The sequence below is a fragment of the Calidris pugnax genome, unplaced genomic scaffold (assembly GCF_001431845.1).
Source record: "Calidris pugnax isolate Ruff unplaced genomic scaffold, ASM143184v1 scaffold24, whole genome shotgun sequence".
Lineage (NCBI taxonomy): Eukaryota > Metazoa > Chordata > Aves > Charadriiformes > Scolopacidae > Calidris > Calidris pugnax.
Genome location: NW_015090922.1, coordinates 40,521,711 through 40,537,349, shown reverse-complemented (window position 1 = coordinate 40,537,349; position 15,639 = coordinate 40,521,711). Strand labels below are relative to the sequence as shown.

At 38.1% G+C, this 15,639-nt stretch overlaps 1 protein-coding gene across 2 annotated transcripts in view; it reads right to left on the bottom strand.

The window, feature by feature from the left end:
* TMEM181 (transmembrane protein 181) overlaps positions 1–15,639 on the bottom strand; it is a 33,673-nt gene that overhangs the window by 8,813 nt on the left and 9,221 nt on the right. For both annotated transcript variants that reach the window (XM_014950970.1, XM_014950971.1), the window contains exons 2-9: positions 10,969–11,072; positions 7,008–7,063; positions 6,243–6,333; positions 5,528–5,646; positions 4,294–4,413; positions 3,222–3,302; positions 2,111–2,210; positions 642–772 (exon numbers count right to left, since the gene is read on the bottom strand). In XM_014950970.1, coding sequence (XP_014806456.1) covers positions 642–772; positions 2,111–2,210; positions 3,222–3,302; positions 4,294–4,413; positions 5,528–5,646; positions 6,243–6,333; positions 7,008–7,063; positions 10,969–11,072 — 802 coding nt within the window. The remainder of the gene's footprint in view (positions 1–641; positions 773–2,110; positions 2,211–3,221; positions 3,303–4,293; positions 4,414–5,527; positions 5,647–6,242; positions 6,334–7,007; positions 7,064–10,968; positions 11,073–15,639) is intronic.

Sequence of the window (15,639 nt, the reverse complement as noted above, 5' to 3'; positions counted from 1 at the left end):
GACAGAATAAAATAACTATCATCTTTGTTTCACTTAACTTGAACTACATTAAGAGACTCACCTGTATTTTTAACCTGCACAGGTGATTACAGAAGACATAAACTATAGGAATATGCTCCAGAATTCATATTTATCTTATGCAGTATTTTAAAGTGGTTTAAAAAGCAATCAGCTACCATATACAACAACAAAACCCATCAAGAAAGAACAAAGCATAATGACAGTATTTTAAAGTGGTTTAAAAAGCAATCAGCTACCATATACAACAACAAAAAAAAACGTCAAGAAAGAACAAAGGATAATGGCATCATAATTCTGAAGACTCTCTTGCAATAGTTTAGACTCCAAAGCTTCACGTATCACATTGTACTTTCAGTTCTGAAGACTCTCTTGCAATAGTTTAGACTGGATTGTCCCATCTATCTCATGTAGGCATGGGAGCCTCAAGACAATCTACTTTACCACATATATTTTTAACTCCAAAGCTTCATGTATCACGTTGTACTTTCAGAATAAAATAAAATAAAATAAAATAAATGTCTCTTTTTAAAAAATTTGGTTATGTTTTTGTCACCTTTTGAGAGAACTGAAAAAACAAGTATTGCCTTCTCAGTAAGTAGTAGGTAATGTCACACCCTTACCTGTACTCTTATGCCATGGTAGACGCAAAGCCAGAACAGCAACAGTGCACACAGAAACAGCGACTGGAATAGATCATCCAGCATTCCAGGAAACCAACTGTTCACCAGAAAAGAAAGGGGGAAAAATGGATCTGTAACAAAATAAGAAAAAAAAAAAAAAGTTAAACTGAGGGCAAAAAGCACAGTCTTTTAAAAAAAAAAAAAAAAAAGTCAAACAGAGGGGAAAAAGCACAGTCTTTTCCATTACGAAAAGTAAAGCAGTTTATCGTCAGAGGAACAAAAAATCCTAGATTTTTCAAATTACACCAGTAAATGAAATTGAAGTTTGCTGTATCTAAAAGTAATTTACAAAGAAAATGGTGATTCCAGCAGCACTCCTCTGTGCTGTAGAACTAATCTGAAATGGTTGCCAACATTTCTAGAAGATTTCAGGTTTTATTAACTTTCTACTAAACCACTGTTCTTGGTGATGACCTAAAAAATTATCATAGAATGACTGAAAGGCAAATGTTCCTTAGGTACTGCTAGAGAGCGCTAGCATTTGATGTGGTTCACCAGACTAAAAGTAGCCTCCATTTTTAACTAAAGTGCAATTATCTGAAAAATGAAGAAGACTTAGCAGACAAACACAGAAATTGCATTTACATGTCACTATATGAAAGGTTCACTGTTTGCAGCCATGTATTCCAATCAGAGCTTTAAACAAATAGAGATGACATTCACATCACTGAAAAGAATAAAATCCATCTACTCATTATGGCCTTGAATTTGATACACTTAAAAAGAGTTGGTTGGTTGTTTTTTTAAATAAGGTTTTTTTGCCTTCTCACTCTCTTTTTTTTTTTTAAATAAGGTTTTTTTGCCTTCTCACCCTCTCTCTCTTTTTTCCTGTATCTAAAAGTAATTTACAAAGAAAATGGTGATTCCAGCAGCACTCCTCTGTGCTGTAGAACTAATCTGAAATGGTTGCCAACATTTCTAGAAGATTTCAGGTTTTATTAACTTTCTACTAAACCACTGTTCTTGGTGATGACCTAAAAAATTATCATAGAATGACTGAAAGGCAAATGTTCCTTAGGTACTGCTAGAGAGCGCTAGCATTTGATGTGGTTCACCAGACTAAAAGTAGCCTCCATTTTTAACTAAAGTGCAATTATCTGAAAAATGAAGAAGACTTAGCAGACAAACACAGAAATTGCATTTACATGTCACTATATGAAAGGTTCACTGTTTGCAGCCATGTATTCCAATCAGAGCTTTAAACAAATAGAGATGACATTCACATCACTGAAAAGAATAAAATCCATCTACTCATTATGGCCTTGAATTTGATACACTTAAAAAGAGTTGGTTGGTTGATTTTTTTAAATAAGGTTTTTTTGCCTTCTCACTCTCTTTTTTCATTTTTTTTCTTTCCTTTTTTTTTTTTTAAAAAAGGAGCTTTTCTAAAAATTCCAGGATACAATTACCATTGTAAAGTAGCAGGAGGGGAAGGAGGATGGACATCCATTTCTGTTCAATACCCCAATCTCTCATGGAGAATTTCCGCAAGGAATGTGCAAACAGACACTATATAAAACAATAATAACAAAAATTTGTAAGGAAGGCAGACAGCTTTAATGGTTTTACCAGAGTAAAGAGATAACACAGCCCACTGCAAAGGCAACTTCATGAGGTCTTTGCCACTGAGGACATTGTCAAACAGGAGCCACATCTCCTGGCTTCTACTTCTGCTTCAAGTTTGCTGGTTTACCTCAATGCAAATTTGTTAATCTCAAGCAAACTGAGAAGGAAACCAGCTAGTACAGAGCAAATCAACAATGGATGAAAAAATCCTGCCTAATTACTGGTCACACACTACCAAAAAATTCCACTTAAACTCACTTTTTAAAACAAGATTCCATATCACATTCACAGTTACCTGCTGAGTGACATCATCTATGTGAGAAAAATGCCGTGCAAGTGTTCAGTGCTTTAGTGTCCTTACTTGGAAAATGCTGTATTTTAAGATTTTAACTTATTTGTTTGGTTTTTTCCAAATACTTCTTTTCCAGGGGCCAAACCAGGTCTGAGGGGAGAGATAATCTACATGGTAGCATAATTTAGGTTGTAAGGGACCTCTGGAGGTCATTCGGCCCATCCTCACACTCAAGACAGTGACGACTTTAAAGTTAGATCAAGGTCATATTCAACTGAGTTTTGCTCATTTTCAGAGATGGAGAACCCACACTCTGGGCATCCTGTTCCAATGTCTGACCCTACCTCCACTGCAAAAAAATATTTTTTTCTAGCATCTAATCACAATTTCTTTTCTTTAAGCAAAATTCTTTTTGTTCAATACAAAATCAGTTCAGAAAAACAAGTTTTCCCATTTATCCTATTTTCTTAATGTCCCTTCAATATTACTTGTAAAAATATAAAAGCAGCAACTACATAAGTATTTTAGAAACATTTTTTACACCCATTAAGTGATATCTCAGCTCTGCTGCCTGGGGTTAAGTTACTGAACACAGCACTACAGAGCACTGTTATCAGCTGCCTACACAATATGCTCCAGAAAAACTGAAACAAAAATCTTACCGTGACCATAAAAGTAAGAACTACAAAGACAAATCGGAACCATATTTCCACTTGCGAAAACGTTGGATTGTAGGTCTTCCACTACAACAAACAGAAGAAAAACAGCCCAATGAACTATATTTTGACTATAAATGTTCCAACACTTGATCCTTTTTGAAATCTGGAACTAAGCAAAGGGGTTGTAAGTTTGCGGTTTTTTTCCCCTTAGAGCTAATTTTTAGTGATGTACTTTATGCACTACAATATTACAAATACTAATATTCAGGACAGTCATTTAATATATAAAACCCCTTTTCCTTTACAGTAAGATTTTTTGCTTGCTACCTGCTCTGATGTTGTATACAGGTAGAACATATCATAACAAACTTTTTATAAATTTGGTTTAGTGCCATTTTCTCCCAGTGCAAATGTTTCTAAATTCCTTTTTGGAGCCAATCAGCACACACTGGTGATGAAAGTGTTTCATAAGCAATCTTTAGCACTACGAACTGAGCTCATTATTTTAGCAGGGATTATCTTAGTGAATTATTTTATTAGCCTGCTTATTTTAGCTGAATTAACATTTTTTCGCTTACTCATAAGCACAGACCAAAAAAAATAATATCTTCATTTTCCTTTGAGTTTGTTAAATCTTTCTAGTCCATGCTTTTGTAAAGCCTGGAAAAATCTTGCTAATTCAGAGACACCTGCTGGAAAGACTGAAACAGATACCGTGCTTTAGAGAGGCAACATCTCTATAAGCAAATGCAGAAAACTGGATGTTCTAGTCTAGCTTGCCTACTGTTAAAAATATCTCCCAGGAATCAGACTAAATTTATCTGTTCTAGAAAACAACTTCAGCAGTTCTGAAAGAAAAATCTTTCCTTATAGAGTTAAAAAAAAATGGTCTAGACCTTTATTAACAGCAAATGCTATAATAGTTCTGATACTAGTAGTGACAGAAAAACTAGTTGCGATGCATCTTTATGTTTATCTTCTAAATGAGATAACTTTTTAATTACAGTTAAAGCAGAATTCTACAACATTAGTAATTAAGGAGATTTATTTTGCTAGCATAAGACTTTATACTTACTGTGAAAGTAATATTCTGGATGGTGTACGTTAACTTGTATAGATCTTCAAAGGTAACAAATATGTTGTACTGAGTGTAGTTCAGGTAGCCAAGGTGAGCAACAATGATTTCACTGCATTTCTGTGGACACATACAGTGAAGAATATAATATGTAAAATCCTTCAGTTTATTCCAGAACATGCACCGTTAGTATAGGTTGGAGAATTTGTTTCCAAATGGTCAGATATTGATGGTATTTATTATATGCTTTACTCATCTTGATCAGTCAGAATAAGACTCAAACAAGACCCACAGATAATTTCTTGAAAAATACCAGACAAAGCAGAAGAAACTGATAAAGTCAGTCAGCAGGATCAAAGGTTGAACTGATAAACAAGGTGAGGTTTTCACTTAAGCTGGTGAAAGCAACTGCTTGCAGCACCAGAAATGATCTGAATAACACTGTCAGTCAAGCTCTAGGTCATCAGATTGGAAGATGGGACTATGTTGTGTTAACTCATTTCTAAGAGTTAAAAGGGAAGAGAAAATCCAAGCATATTGCTCTCTTGGCTGTGTGTAATTAAATCTAATGGAACACTGTTCATTAATTTCTGCAAATATCATATATATGTGTCTACATATAAAAGAAAACATATGATTTACCCCATATGCTTATCACAAAAAACTTCAGCTATGCTCTTCCTAAAGGACTTGCACCTGGAGAAGCTGTTTTGGATGTCTCCAAGTTTAAAAAATTCAGTGCAAATTATACTAAAGACTCAAAGTCTTAAACATTTCTTCACAGATGGAAAGAAGTTTGGCTTTTTCAGAACACAGCTGCCAGCTGAGTTCAACCAGACTCTCTGCTAGGTGTTGGGGGAGAACTCTTCTCTCCCCTGGAGCCCTAGATCCAATCTTCTACTACAATATTCCTTGCTTCAGTGCTGCTAAACCTGTTTAGGTGGCTAAGCAGCACACACTGCTGTGCTGGCAGAGCACTACTCTAACAAGAAAGAGGGGGCTTTAAGGGTTAATAGACACAAGGCATAGGAGGAAACAGAAAAAGACAGGTAGGTAGGTATCTTGCTCAGCATTACTAGCTAGGTTGCAATTATAAATAAAACTATACTCCACAGTCCTTCTTGAGACGTGTTTAACAGATAGATTCTTCTCATTTGCAATGTAATGTAACATGGACACAAATAGATTTAAGGAAAATGTACTGCATCAGAGTTTTGTTTAAGCAGCCACATACTTGTGCACAGCTGAGTAATCTTGTCCGATTGTGAACTTGGTTATTAACATACGGTGTGCTTCCATCCTTCACCACTCCAAGTACTTTGACTATCATAGTAACATTCTTTTTGAGGGACACTGTAATTAAAAGAGAGAATATTAAGCTATTGCTACATGCAGAAATGAAATCTCAGGGTTCCAAATACAGTTTAAATACACATATCCAAAGATGACTCAAAGTCATTCAGTTATGCTTTACTGGAGTAGGGGTCCAGTATATTAATTAAAAACCACAAAACTTTTTATTTACACACTTAGGCAGTAAGTCACAAATGCCTTCTACTGAGTCTTGACAGATAAACAATTACTAATACAGTATTTCTGACATGCTTGCAGGAAATTTTTATTGAAAACTTAATATCATTACAACCTACACATCTAATTCCCCCCAAAATGAAGGAACAGAGACACACATTCTCTAGACACTACTGCTTTGATAGAAATAACAAATAACTTATTCCATACACCTGTTGCCTCCAGTTCTCAAGGTCAGCGCTCTCCATGTCTTTACTAGAGACAGGGCATGGAGGGGGAGAGACTGTGTCAGAGGAGAAACCCACCAACCACAGCCAGAAAGCAACAGGATCATGTACGTGACAGATGAAATTAAAGATACAACACACAATATACAGGTTGGTATAGCCGTTTCCTTAGAATTAGGTTAAGATTCTCACCATCTTGCTGATCCAACTCCACTACACAGGTCAGCCACAGCTGCTGATTGTAAGTAGATAGTGGTGGTGAACTTAAATTAAACGGTTTCAGCTGTGAAAAAGACCCACAAATTAGCACCAGCTGTTAATTCTGTTACATGATATATCTGCAGTTACAATGATGTTAATTATGTTTGTGACCCCTCATCTGCTAGACAGTTGTGAACCTGTTCGACTATAATTGTTAAAACAACAACTATTTTTCCACTAGGTTTCCTAAAAATTTTGTATTAATTTCAAAAGCTTGGAAGATATCATTAACAGATAAAAATCTATGTGCAGGAAAGACTTTTCTTATTTGATATAAAAATATGTTTTTAAAAAAACCACCCATAATACAGTTCCAATCCAAACATATATAGGTGACTAAAAGACCAAAAAAAAAAAATTAAAAATGAAACAACAAAATCTTTTTATAACTTACAAGGGAATCCTGTTAACACTCAAGTTTACTGTAGCAGACATTACTGCACAGAAGCATATAGAATTCTCTACCTTACCTGCTCACAAGAGACTACAAATTGCTGCTGAGCCACTCATGAAATAATACAGTGGTAGTAAAATATTGCATGTTCAGTTTCAAACTGGAAAGCACCACGTGACCAAGAAGTTTTCCAGTAAAAATCTAAGTACTTAAAATCATTTGTGGGAAGGAGGGGAATGTTTAACATCGCTGACAGCAAATAAAGCCATTCATGTAATGCAACAATATTTATTAACTCTTACCTTTAGGCTGTTATTTAACTCAGTTCTTGCTACAGAAGTTTCAATTACATTGGGACCTAGAGAATATATAAGAAGGAAAAAAGAAAACAATATTGAAGTATGTGTATTACTGATAAGCAATGATACAAATAGAGGATTTCAAAGGACTGTACGAAATATTTCCCTGCAAAGCAGGTAAATATTATCTCACTTTTCAGATGTTTAAGCTGAAGAGTACATCACTTAGACATTTCAATATCATTAATAAACTTGGCCTGAATGTTCTTTTAAGCATTTCAGGCATGGTATTTCTAAGCACGCTTAAATAAGGAAGCAAATTATAAATCAAGAAATCCATGTCAGAAGCCCCACGTGTGTATTCTGAACTCCTACAACAAACCACATGGTATTTTTCCCAAGCTAAACTGTGCACCGCAATCATGAAAGTACTCGGCTACAAAAAAGCTAGCTAAGCACCAGTGGCACTGCTGTTACAGCAACTTGAAGCTGAACAAGGGCTGCAGAAAACACCTGAAAAAACATCATATTTAATTGCACTATAAAGTTTCTTTAGCCAAACCGCTACAATTACCTAATTTACACAGAGCATAGTGTACACAATGCATCGTGCTCATGCATTGTACTAGGGCAAACACATCCCATTGTATTTGAGTGCATGATACTAAAGCCTTTTCATGTACACTTGCTTGTACAATCACAGTAACAGTAGTTTCTGGCTAGCACTGGATCTTCATCGCAGTGGTCTCTTTAAGCTGAAATACCCACGTGTTCATTTAGAAACAGTTCTCGGTCAGCTCTCAGATTGGGCCCGTTCTATAGAAACCTGGGACTATATTAACGTTATGTATATCATCACATAAATATAATTGAATAAACGTTCTATAAACAATTTCTCCTAAAACAGACAATCCATTTTGTCAATAGTGTTCCATGTCCAATTGTAGTGGGAGATGTTCAGCTCGCTGCCAGACTTTTCATGCAAGTTTAATTATAATATTAACCATCTTAGAGACTTCAAATGGAAAAATGAAGAATTTCATAGAATCACAGAGTCATAGAATGGTATGGGTTGGAAGGGACCTTAAAGATCATCCAGTTCCAACCCCCCTGCCCTGGGCAGGGACACCTCCCACCAGACCAGGTGGCTCCAAGCCCCATCCAGCCTGGCCTTGACCCCCTCCAGGGATGGGGCAGCCACAGCTTCTCTGGGCAACGTGTTCCAGTGTCTCACCCCCCTCACAGGAAAGAATTTCTTTCTGGTATCTAATTTCCATCTCCCCTCTTCCAATTTAAACCCGTTACCCTTTGTCCTATCACTACACTTCCTGACAAAGAGTCCCTCTCCAACTCTCCTGCAGCTCCCTTCAGATATTGAAAGGCCACTATAAGGTCTCCCCGGAGCCTTCTTTTCTCCAAGCTGAACAACCCCAGCTCTCTCAGCCTGTCCTTGTAGGGGAGGTGCTCCATCCCTCTGATCATCTTCATGGCCCTCCGCTGGACTCACTCCAACATGTCCATGTCCTGCTTATGTTGGGGTCAGAGCTGGACCCAGTACTCCACAGTCTCATGAGAGTGGAGTAGCAGGCAAGAATCACCTCCCTCAACCTGCTGGCCACACATATTAAAGGTTTTAAAAGCAACTGACCACAACAATGCTGTGGTCATATTATTAAAAAATTGTGATTAAATACCATTGTTATTGTTTTTCTTTTAGCCTTGCTCAGTTAACAGAATCACATCTGAAATCAAAGAACCATCCTAAGGTGGTGAAAACTAAAACTGCACAGGTACAGAAAATGAGCTCTGCACCTTGTCTCACCCCAAAGAAAACACAGACTCATTGTAATAAGGGAAAGAAAGTGAGTGTAACTTGGGAAAAAAATCCAAGTCTGTGCCTGTCTTGAGTTACAAGAACTGAAGAGCATCAGCCACCTCAGTCTTTTTTTTCTCAGTTTTCTCAGATGGGAAGAAAGACTTCTGCTAGGCTTCCCAAACTGCAAATAGAGATTTTGAGTATGTGCAATTGCTACTTCAAGTAGCACAGAAAATATGGATGTATATCCCACTTTTTCATTTACTTAGTGGGTTTGGTGAGTTTTGCTCAGACTGCACCCTTTAATGAGGGAGCACTCTATTGTTAGCGCCCCTCCCTCTATTCACAGGAAGCAAGGAGCTGTCAACAAAAGGCATGGAAAAACATCACAGTAAGTGTTCAGTGGGTCTCCTCCCAAGGTAAACAGCATTCTTTTAAAAATAATTAAGTTATAATTAACTGTGTTCATGCTTTGTCAACAAAACTATCCAGCAAACTAATCTTACAAAGACAAGAATCTCACAGCCATGCCAGTTCCTGAAGGGGATCTCAAGTGAGTCCCTGGGACCCCAGCAGGTTGCAGATGACCAAGAGTGACCTACAGCAGCCAAGTCCCCTGGACCAAAGACAACTACATCATCAGACAACTGCACACAGATGCAATGCAACACACCAACACAGCTCCCTTTCAGGTTCTGCTACCAATTAAGAATGAAATACTGAGTTTTCTCTTCCAGAGCACTGCTTTTTGCCTAGTCTTACAATAAAACAACTTTCTTGCATTTCTTGCAACCAGGTAGAATAAATACACAATTACAAATATGGTTCACTTTTAAAGCCAAATAGCCAAATGACACTAAATTAAGTAATTAATTTTTTTTTTTTTATCATTCATATGAAATACATTTTTGTATTTTAGTGCTCAAATAATGCCCTTCAGCATCCTTAGGCAAGTCACAGGAATACCAGTTGTTAACCTTTATGAACTGAAATCTGTTTGGACTTTAGACTGCTAAAATAAATCAAACAGCAGGAAAGAAGATTTTATTTCACAGACAAATTTTATTATTTAATGCTATTGTGAAGAATGTTCTGCCTACAAGGCACAGATGGGCACAAAAAGCCCAAACAGCTGTCTCCAATTAACCCCCCTTCTTTCCAAGGGAGGCAGGAGCAGATGAGTCCCAGGGTTCCAAGCTTGGGCAGCTCATCTCTTCTAAAGGAAGTGAAGGGCAGGACAGAAGTAGAGACAACCCTACAGACAGGTCACGGGGTGTCAGAGAGGCACAAAACACACTGGGTGACCTGGAAATAAGCAGTAAAGTGGGGGGAGGTGGTAATGTCCTTTAATAATTCTTACATGAGGGGTGGGTAATGAGTACAAGTCCCTCCCTTCCCCTCTCCCTGTCTGTCACTTCTGTGTTGACAAAGCTGTCCTGACAGCAGACTATTAAGTTATTAACACCGCAGTGATAGCATGCTGACTTCTTTTTAAAGTGCATTTTAGACCTGGAAAAGCTCTCTGGTATGAAATACAGAGGGCTCCCACGCTTTCCATCTGCCTAAAGACACTCTGCATCTTTGTTGATCAGACTTCCACAGATCTCTAGGATAAGTATCCAGGCACTAAGCGCTTACTCTGCCAGACCACGTCATGATTCCCACAAAGCTCTTTGAAACCAGAGATCTAAGCTCATATATATTCAATAACAGAAGTTCATATTTTTATATTACTACAATATTTTATATTTCTGTGGCATTTATCACCCAAACATTTAGAAGGCTTTACAAACAGTTATCAACTTCTTCACAGGAAATCAAGTATTAACATCACTATTTTACAGATTGAAATACAAAGAAGAAAATTAATGTAGCAGTCTGCTGAAAAAATGTGTTACAAGGAAGCTGATTTTGTTTTGCTTTACTGACTTTTCCTGCAAAGCAGTTGCAAATATCAAAACTATGTAGGTAATACTGCTATAAAAAAACGGGATGGAAGAAACACCTCTTCCTCCCTGTCAAAAGTAATGCTTCCTCAGACATCTCAGAGGCAATAAGCTCATTAGCATTTAAATACATCTGCAAATACCAACAGATTTAGGCAAAGCGTGCAAGAACTGTAATCTTTTAAAAAGGCAGCATCCTTACCTGCTATTCCTATGAAGACTGTCAAACCAAAACAAACAAAGAATACTACAAAGACCAGAACAAAATGCCGTTTGGACAGTGTATATAATCGCATCGGTGCCAGCCTACAGGAAGCAAAAGAAAGCACAGAATTAGCTATTGGTCATAATTCCAAAGGGGAAAAAAAATAGATCCCATTCATTCTTCCACAAAGAAAATGAAAGTAAAATCCAAGGTAACATATAACACTAAGGAAAAAAACCAAACTGATGCTACTGTAGAGAGCAAGGATAACTACTAGGAATTATTAGATGTATGTCTGTGCACACACACCCACACCCCAAAATGTATGAATTTTGCCCATTCGTTTTATGCTAGGGTTTTCTATTGCCCTAAGACTTGAGCAAGAGAAAGCACTTATTAGAGGGAGAAAAAGTTAAACTTTTTTAGTTCATATTTTAATAATGTAAACATCCAAGACACCAGGTCTCCTGCAATGACAGCTTAACCTAAAGGGATTGACATCACTAACAACTTGGTTTCCAGCACAGGATCTTGATGAGTTTTCTACACCCTACATTATATATATATATATATATATATATATATACACCTCATCCCTGCAGGATCGTGCCTAACAAGGAGTAAGGCAGAACTCCAGATCTGCTAGATGTCGACACTCACGCTCTGCATTCTTGTCTGAGCTCCACCAGAGCTTGGGAAATAGAAACCTGGATATATACACCTCATCCCTGCAGGATCATGCCTAACGAGGAGTAAGGCAGAACTTCAGATCTGCTAGATGTCGACACTCAGGCTCTGCATTCTTGTCTGAGCTCCACCAAAGCTTGGGAAATAGAAACCTGAACTTACATTTATTATTAGGTTACTTAAATACAAATACACATAAAAGCAATGACATCTATTCCATAACTGGTTGGTGGTCATCATTAGGTTAAAGACAAAATAGAGGGGGGAAAAGCACTGGAACAGCCACCTGCATTCTCTTGGAGATAGGCAACTTCCAGTTCTGTTAGTTTAAGGGAAATAAGATCAAAGAATTAATCCTATATAACGTATCTCTCGTCTATCTTTCCTTTTGTTAAACGAATAGCTCAAAAAAGAACAAACCCACCATGTTTCAAAATACAGCCAACATTTTGGTTAGAGTTATGCCAGAACTGAGCCACCACACAGTGGATTTTCTATCGCACCTATTCCAGTAGGTGTGATCACAGAAAGCTGCATAGTTTATATGGGAAAGCTGTAGGTGGGGGGCAGGGGAGGGGTAAAGGAGTAGGAGGGGGAGATGTGTTGTTTCCTGATAAATTTGTAAGAGCACCAACGTGGAAAGAAATGAAAGCTCAAGACTTTAATGATAGTGCAGCCTTTCATAAATAATCAACCTTCTTTTCATCAGCGGAATGGTGTTCTTAGTGGTTCACCACATTAATGAATAAATGCAGAAAAGGTAGTGGAATCCTTTCCATAGGCCCAGCCCGAATTGCGGGTCCAGGTACCCCAGGCCTATATACCTGGCAGCCCTTAAAAGCAAGGCAAACAATTCACTGTAAACCAGTAAAAGGATTTTACAATAACTTGTATTTTCTTTAATAATCACTGCATTGTCTCCAAACAAGTCAGAGAAGTCAGAAGTGCTGATTGTACAGGCAAAAAAGGTAAACCACCCATGAAATTAACACAGTCGTAAACAGAAACAGATCAGATCTCTGTCATAGAGATCATGACACAGGAATCTCACAGACAAATATGTCTGAAGTTGACTTCGAAAAATGCCAATTAATAGAGGTATTTCAAACCAGAACTTGCCTGCACAACTTTTGCAGGGATATAACTACAGTGTTTTCCTTAAATCACTGTCTTAACGCTTCAGCCTTCATGCACTTAAACCACTTTAATGCTATTACATCTGTGCTAGTACTAAAATAAATATATAACTAAATAAAAAAGGTGCATTTCCCTATCCATTCCAAGAGCTCCTTCAGTTCCACAGATGACCTGGTAATCTTTGTCTGCCTAAGAACACCATGTATGGGATATTATCTTGAGATACCAAAACACTAATTTTAACAAGAAAATCATTGATATATAAAAATGGTACATAAAACACTGACATGCTTAAATTGGTTCAAGTGGATACCAAATGCCTCATGGAAGAGCACCCACTAAGGACCACTCAATGCACAGAAACCAGGTCTGGATTGGAAAGTCCATGGGTTGAGAACAGCTGAAGAGTATGATATATATGCAGGAAAGTATCATAAATGCTTGTACTGTCCTTAACAGCTTATGTCTGGGCATCCACTTAACAGTTACAGTCTGATGCAGGACACTGCCGATATACACTATGCATATTCTTGGTTCTTTTGAGAAGCTTCCTATTTTCCAAGCTTTTGTAGACTTTTCAAAGAGCATAATGTGAACATGAAACGCAACTTCATTTCCACAGTCCTTACAGGAAAGTCACCAGAGTTCACCCTGCCAACATTCACAGCTTTACAGCTATCAGCAATTATCACCTTGGTTTACTCGCACGCCAGAGCACAGATGCATTCGCAACCTTTCGAAGAAACACATCCCAGACATTGGCACATTCTTTATTCCAACTCCTCTCCAGCTGGTGCAACACCTCGTAGTAAAATGGGTAGGTATACACCTACCTTAGAACAGTCATGCTGGAACTTAACAAAGAGAGAAAGGACACACCATGTCTTTTCCCTTCTTCTTTCATACTGGTCCTCCTGAAGTCTCATTTAAGCCATTGACTCTATACGCTACTTTGCGGGTCACTAAGGCAACGTGGGCACTTTTTTGTAAGAGCAAATGTTAAGAACTCAGCCAAATCTTAACTGTATTTATCCTGACAGCAAACAACAATTTATAACATTCCCATCAGATGACGTATTCTTCATTGCCCCTCGCTGCAGTAACTGAATTTCCTTGTGTGGCTTAAATGTCTCATTTCAACCTATCACCAGCTGACATAAAAAGCAGACGAAATGATCCTCCCATATGCTCACTGCTTAATATCTGCCTTTTGGAAAGAGATTATACAAAATTTATGAATATACATCAGTGCAAGTTGATGATCCCCTACTAACAGCTTCTTTCTTACATCTGAATAAAAAATGAAATGTTTGAAAGGCATTTATGGGAAAAGCAAAAAAGGTTCCTCTGGAAGCACCTGTTCAAACAAGTAAAGAACCACGCTTTGCTTCACCACTGGAAGATGCTTTAATCAGGCTGTCCAAGGCAGCCTGAAGATCATCCAACTGCCTGCAGATTTCTAAGGCAGCTTTTACCACCTGTACTGCATTGTATCCTAACTCGGAGAGAAACTAAGTATTTTATAACTAAATTGGATATGTATGAAACTAACTGCAAAGGAGCAGAAAGCACTCAGCTACAAACAGAGAAACATTGCACTTGGACATTTCAAATAGTATAATTGAAAACTAAACTGCACTAATGCAATCTGTGACAGAATGAACTATGGAAATGCAGAGCCATAACATATGTGAGATGCAGTAGCCATTCATATGTGAGATGTAATGGTAGGTTAGATCTTGCTCTTTGAGTAAAGTTTTGGCTCAAATGGTTAAGCAAAATGTTTCTCAGGCTATTCCTCATCTTCAAATCACTTTTCATGCTTGCACAAAACAGTCTTTACTAAAGAGTATCAAGAAAAACAGAGCCTTTTATACAACAGTTTTCACTTAAGACTCTTGCTTTACAGATGGGAAGGCTGTGACAAAAGTGGGATTGAGCAGAAGGTAGCAAAGAGTTGCTATTAAAATCAGAAATAACTCACTTTTATGCAGAGTAGTTTTTCTGACATACTAGCCTCAACATCTCTGCCTCCAACTGCTCTTCTCTATTTTAGGCTTACTCCCAAATAAAACCATCAAAACCCCTTTGATTTAAATGATTACATATGCTCCCTACATTCACAGTACTGGGTCTATCTGTATATACTGCACTTTCTCACGGCTTAAAGACACTGCTTGCTTTGGTGTCCCCCAGAAGACCTTGAATTTCTTCTTGCAGATGTATTCCACCACGGTTAATAACTAATGAGGCGGCACGTGACTACATAAAAAGATGCCTATGATTAATATTAGCAGTACTACACAGTACTGTTCCATGACAACTGACAGGTAACTGACTATGCCGAACAGCCAAACTGCATGGGGTTGGGTTGGGGTTTTTCTAGTGTCTTGTTTGCTGAAGCCTGAATAATTAGTCACGACTATGGCTCTGTCCATGCGGAGACATATCCGGGAAAACAAGTTTTCCCTTAACAGACCCAATGTGAGAGATGAGATAAGGGGTGTGGGGGGGTAGGGGGTGAGGTGGCTTATTCACCACATGAGAGGGAAAACCTCAGCGTCTCTCTAAATAGAAGTGGGTAGTTACCATCCGGCCAACCATGGCCCCAGACACGCTAATTTAACCCTCGGTGATCTTACTTCCTTAATGACAATTAATGCGTGGAAAACTGAATGATAAGATTCGGGTTTTGACGAGGGGAGGGGGGGTAAAAGCTCAAACCACCGCACCCTGCCAGAGGACGGCATTTCTTCTCCCGGGTCCCGGTCCCGGTGCGTCGGGAGTGCCCCCCCAACCCTGAGACCCGCCTCCCCTCAGGCCGGCTTCCCGCCGCCCGTTAAA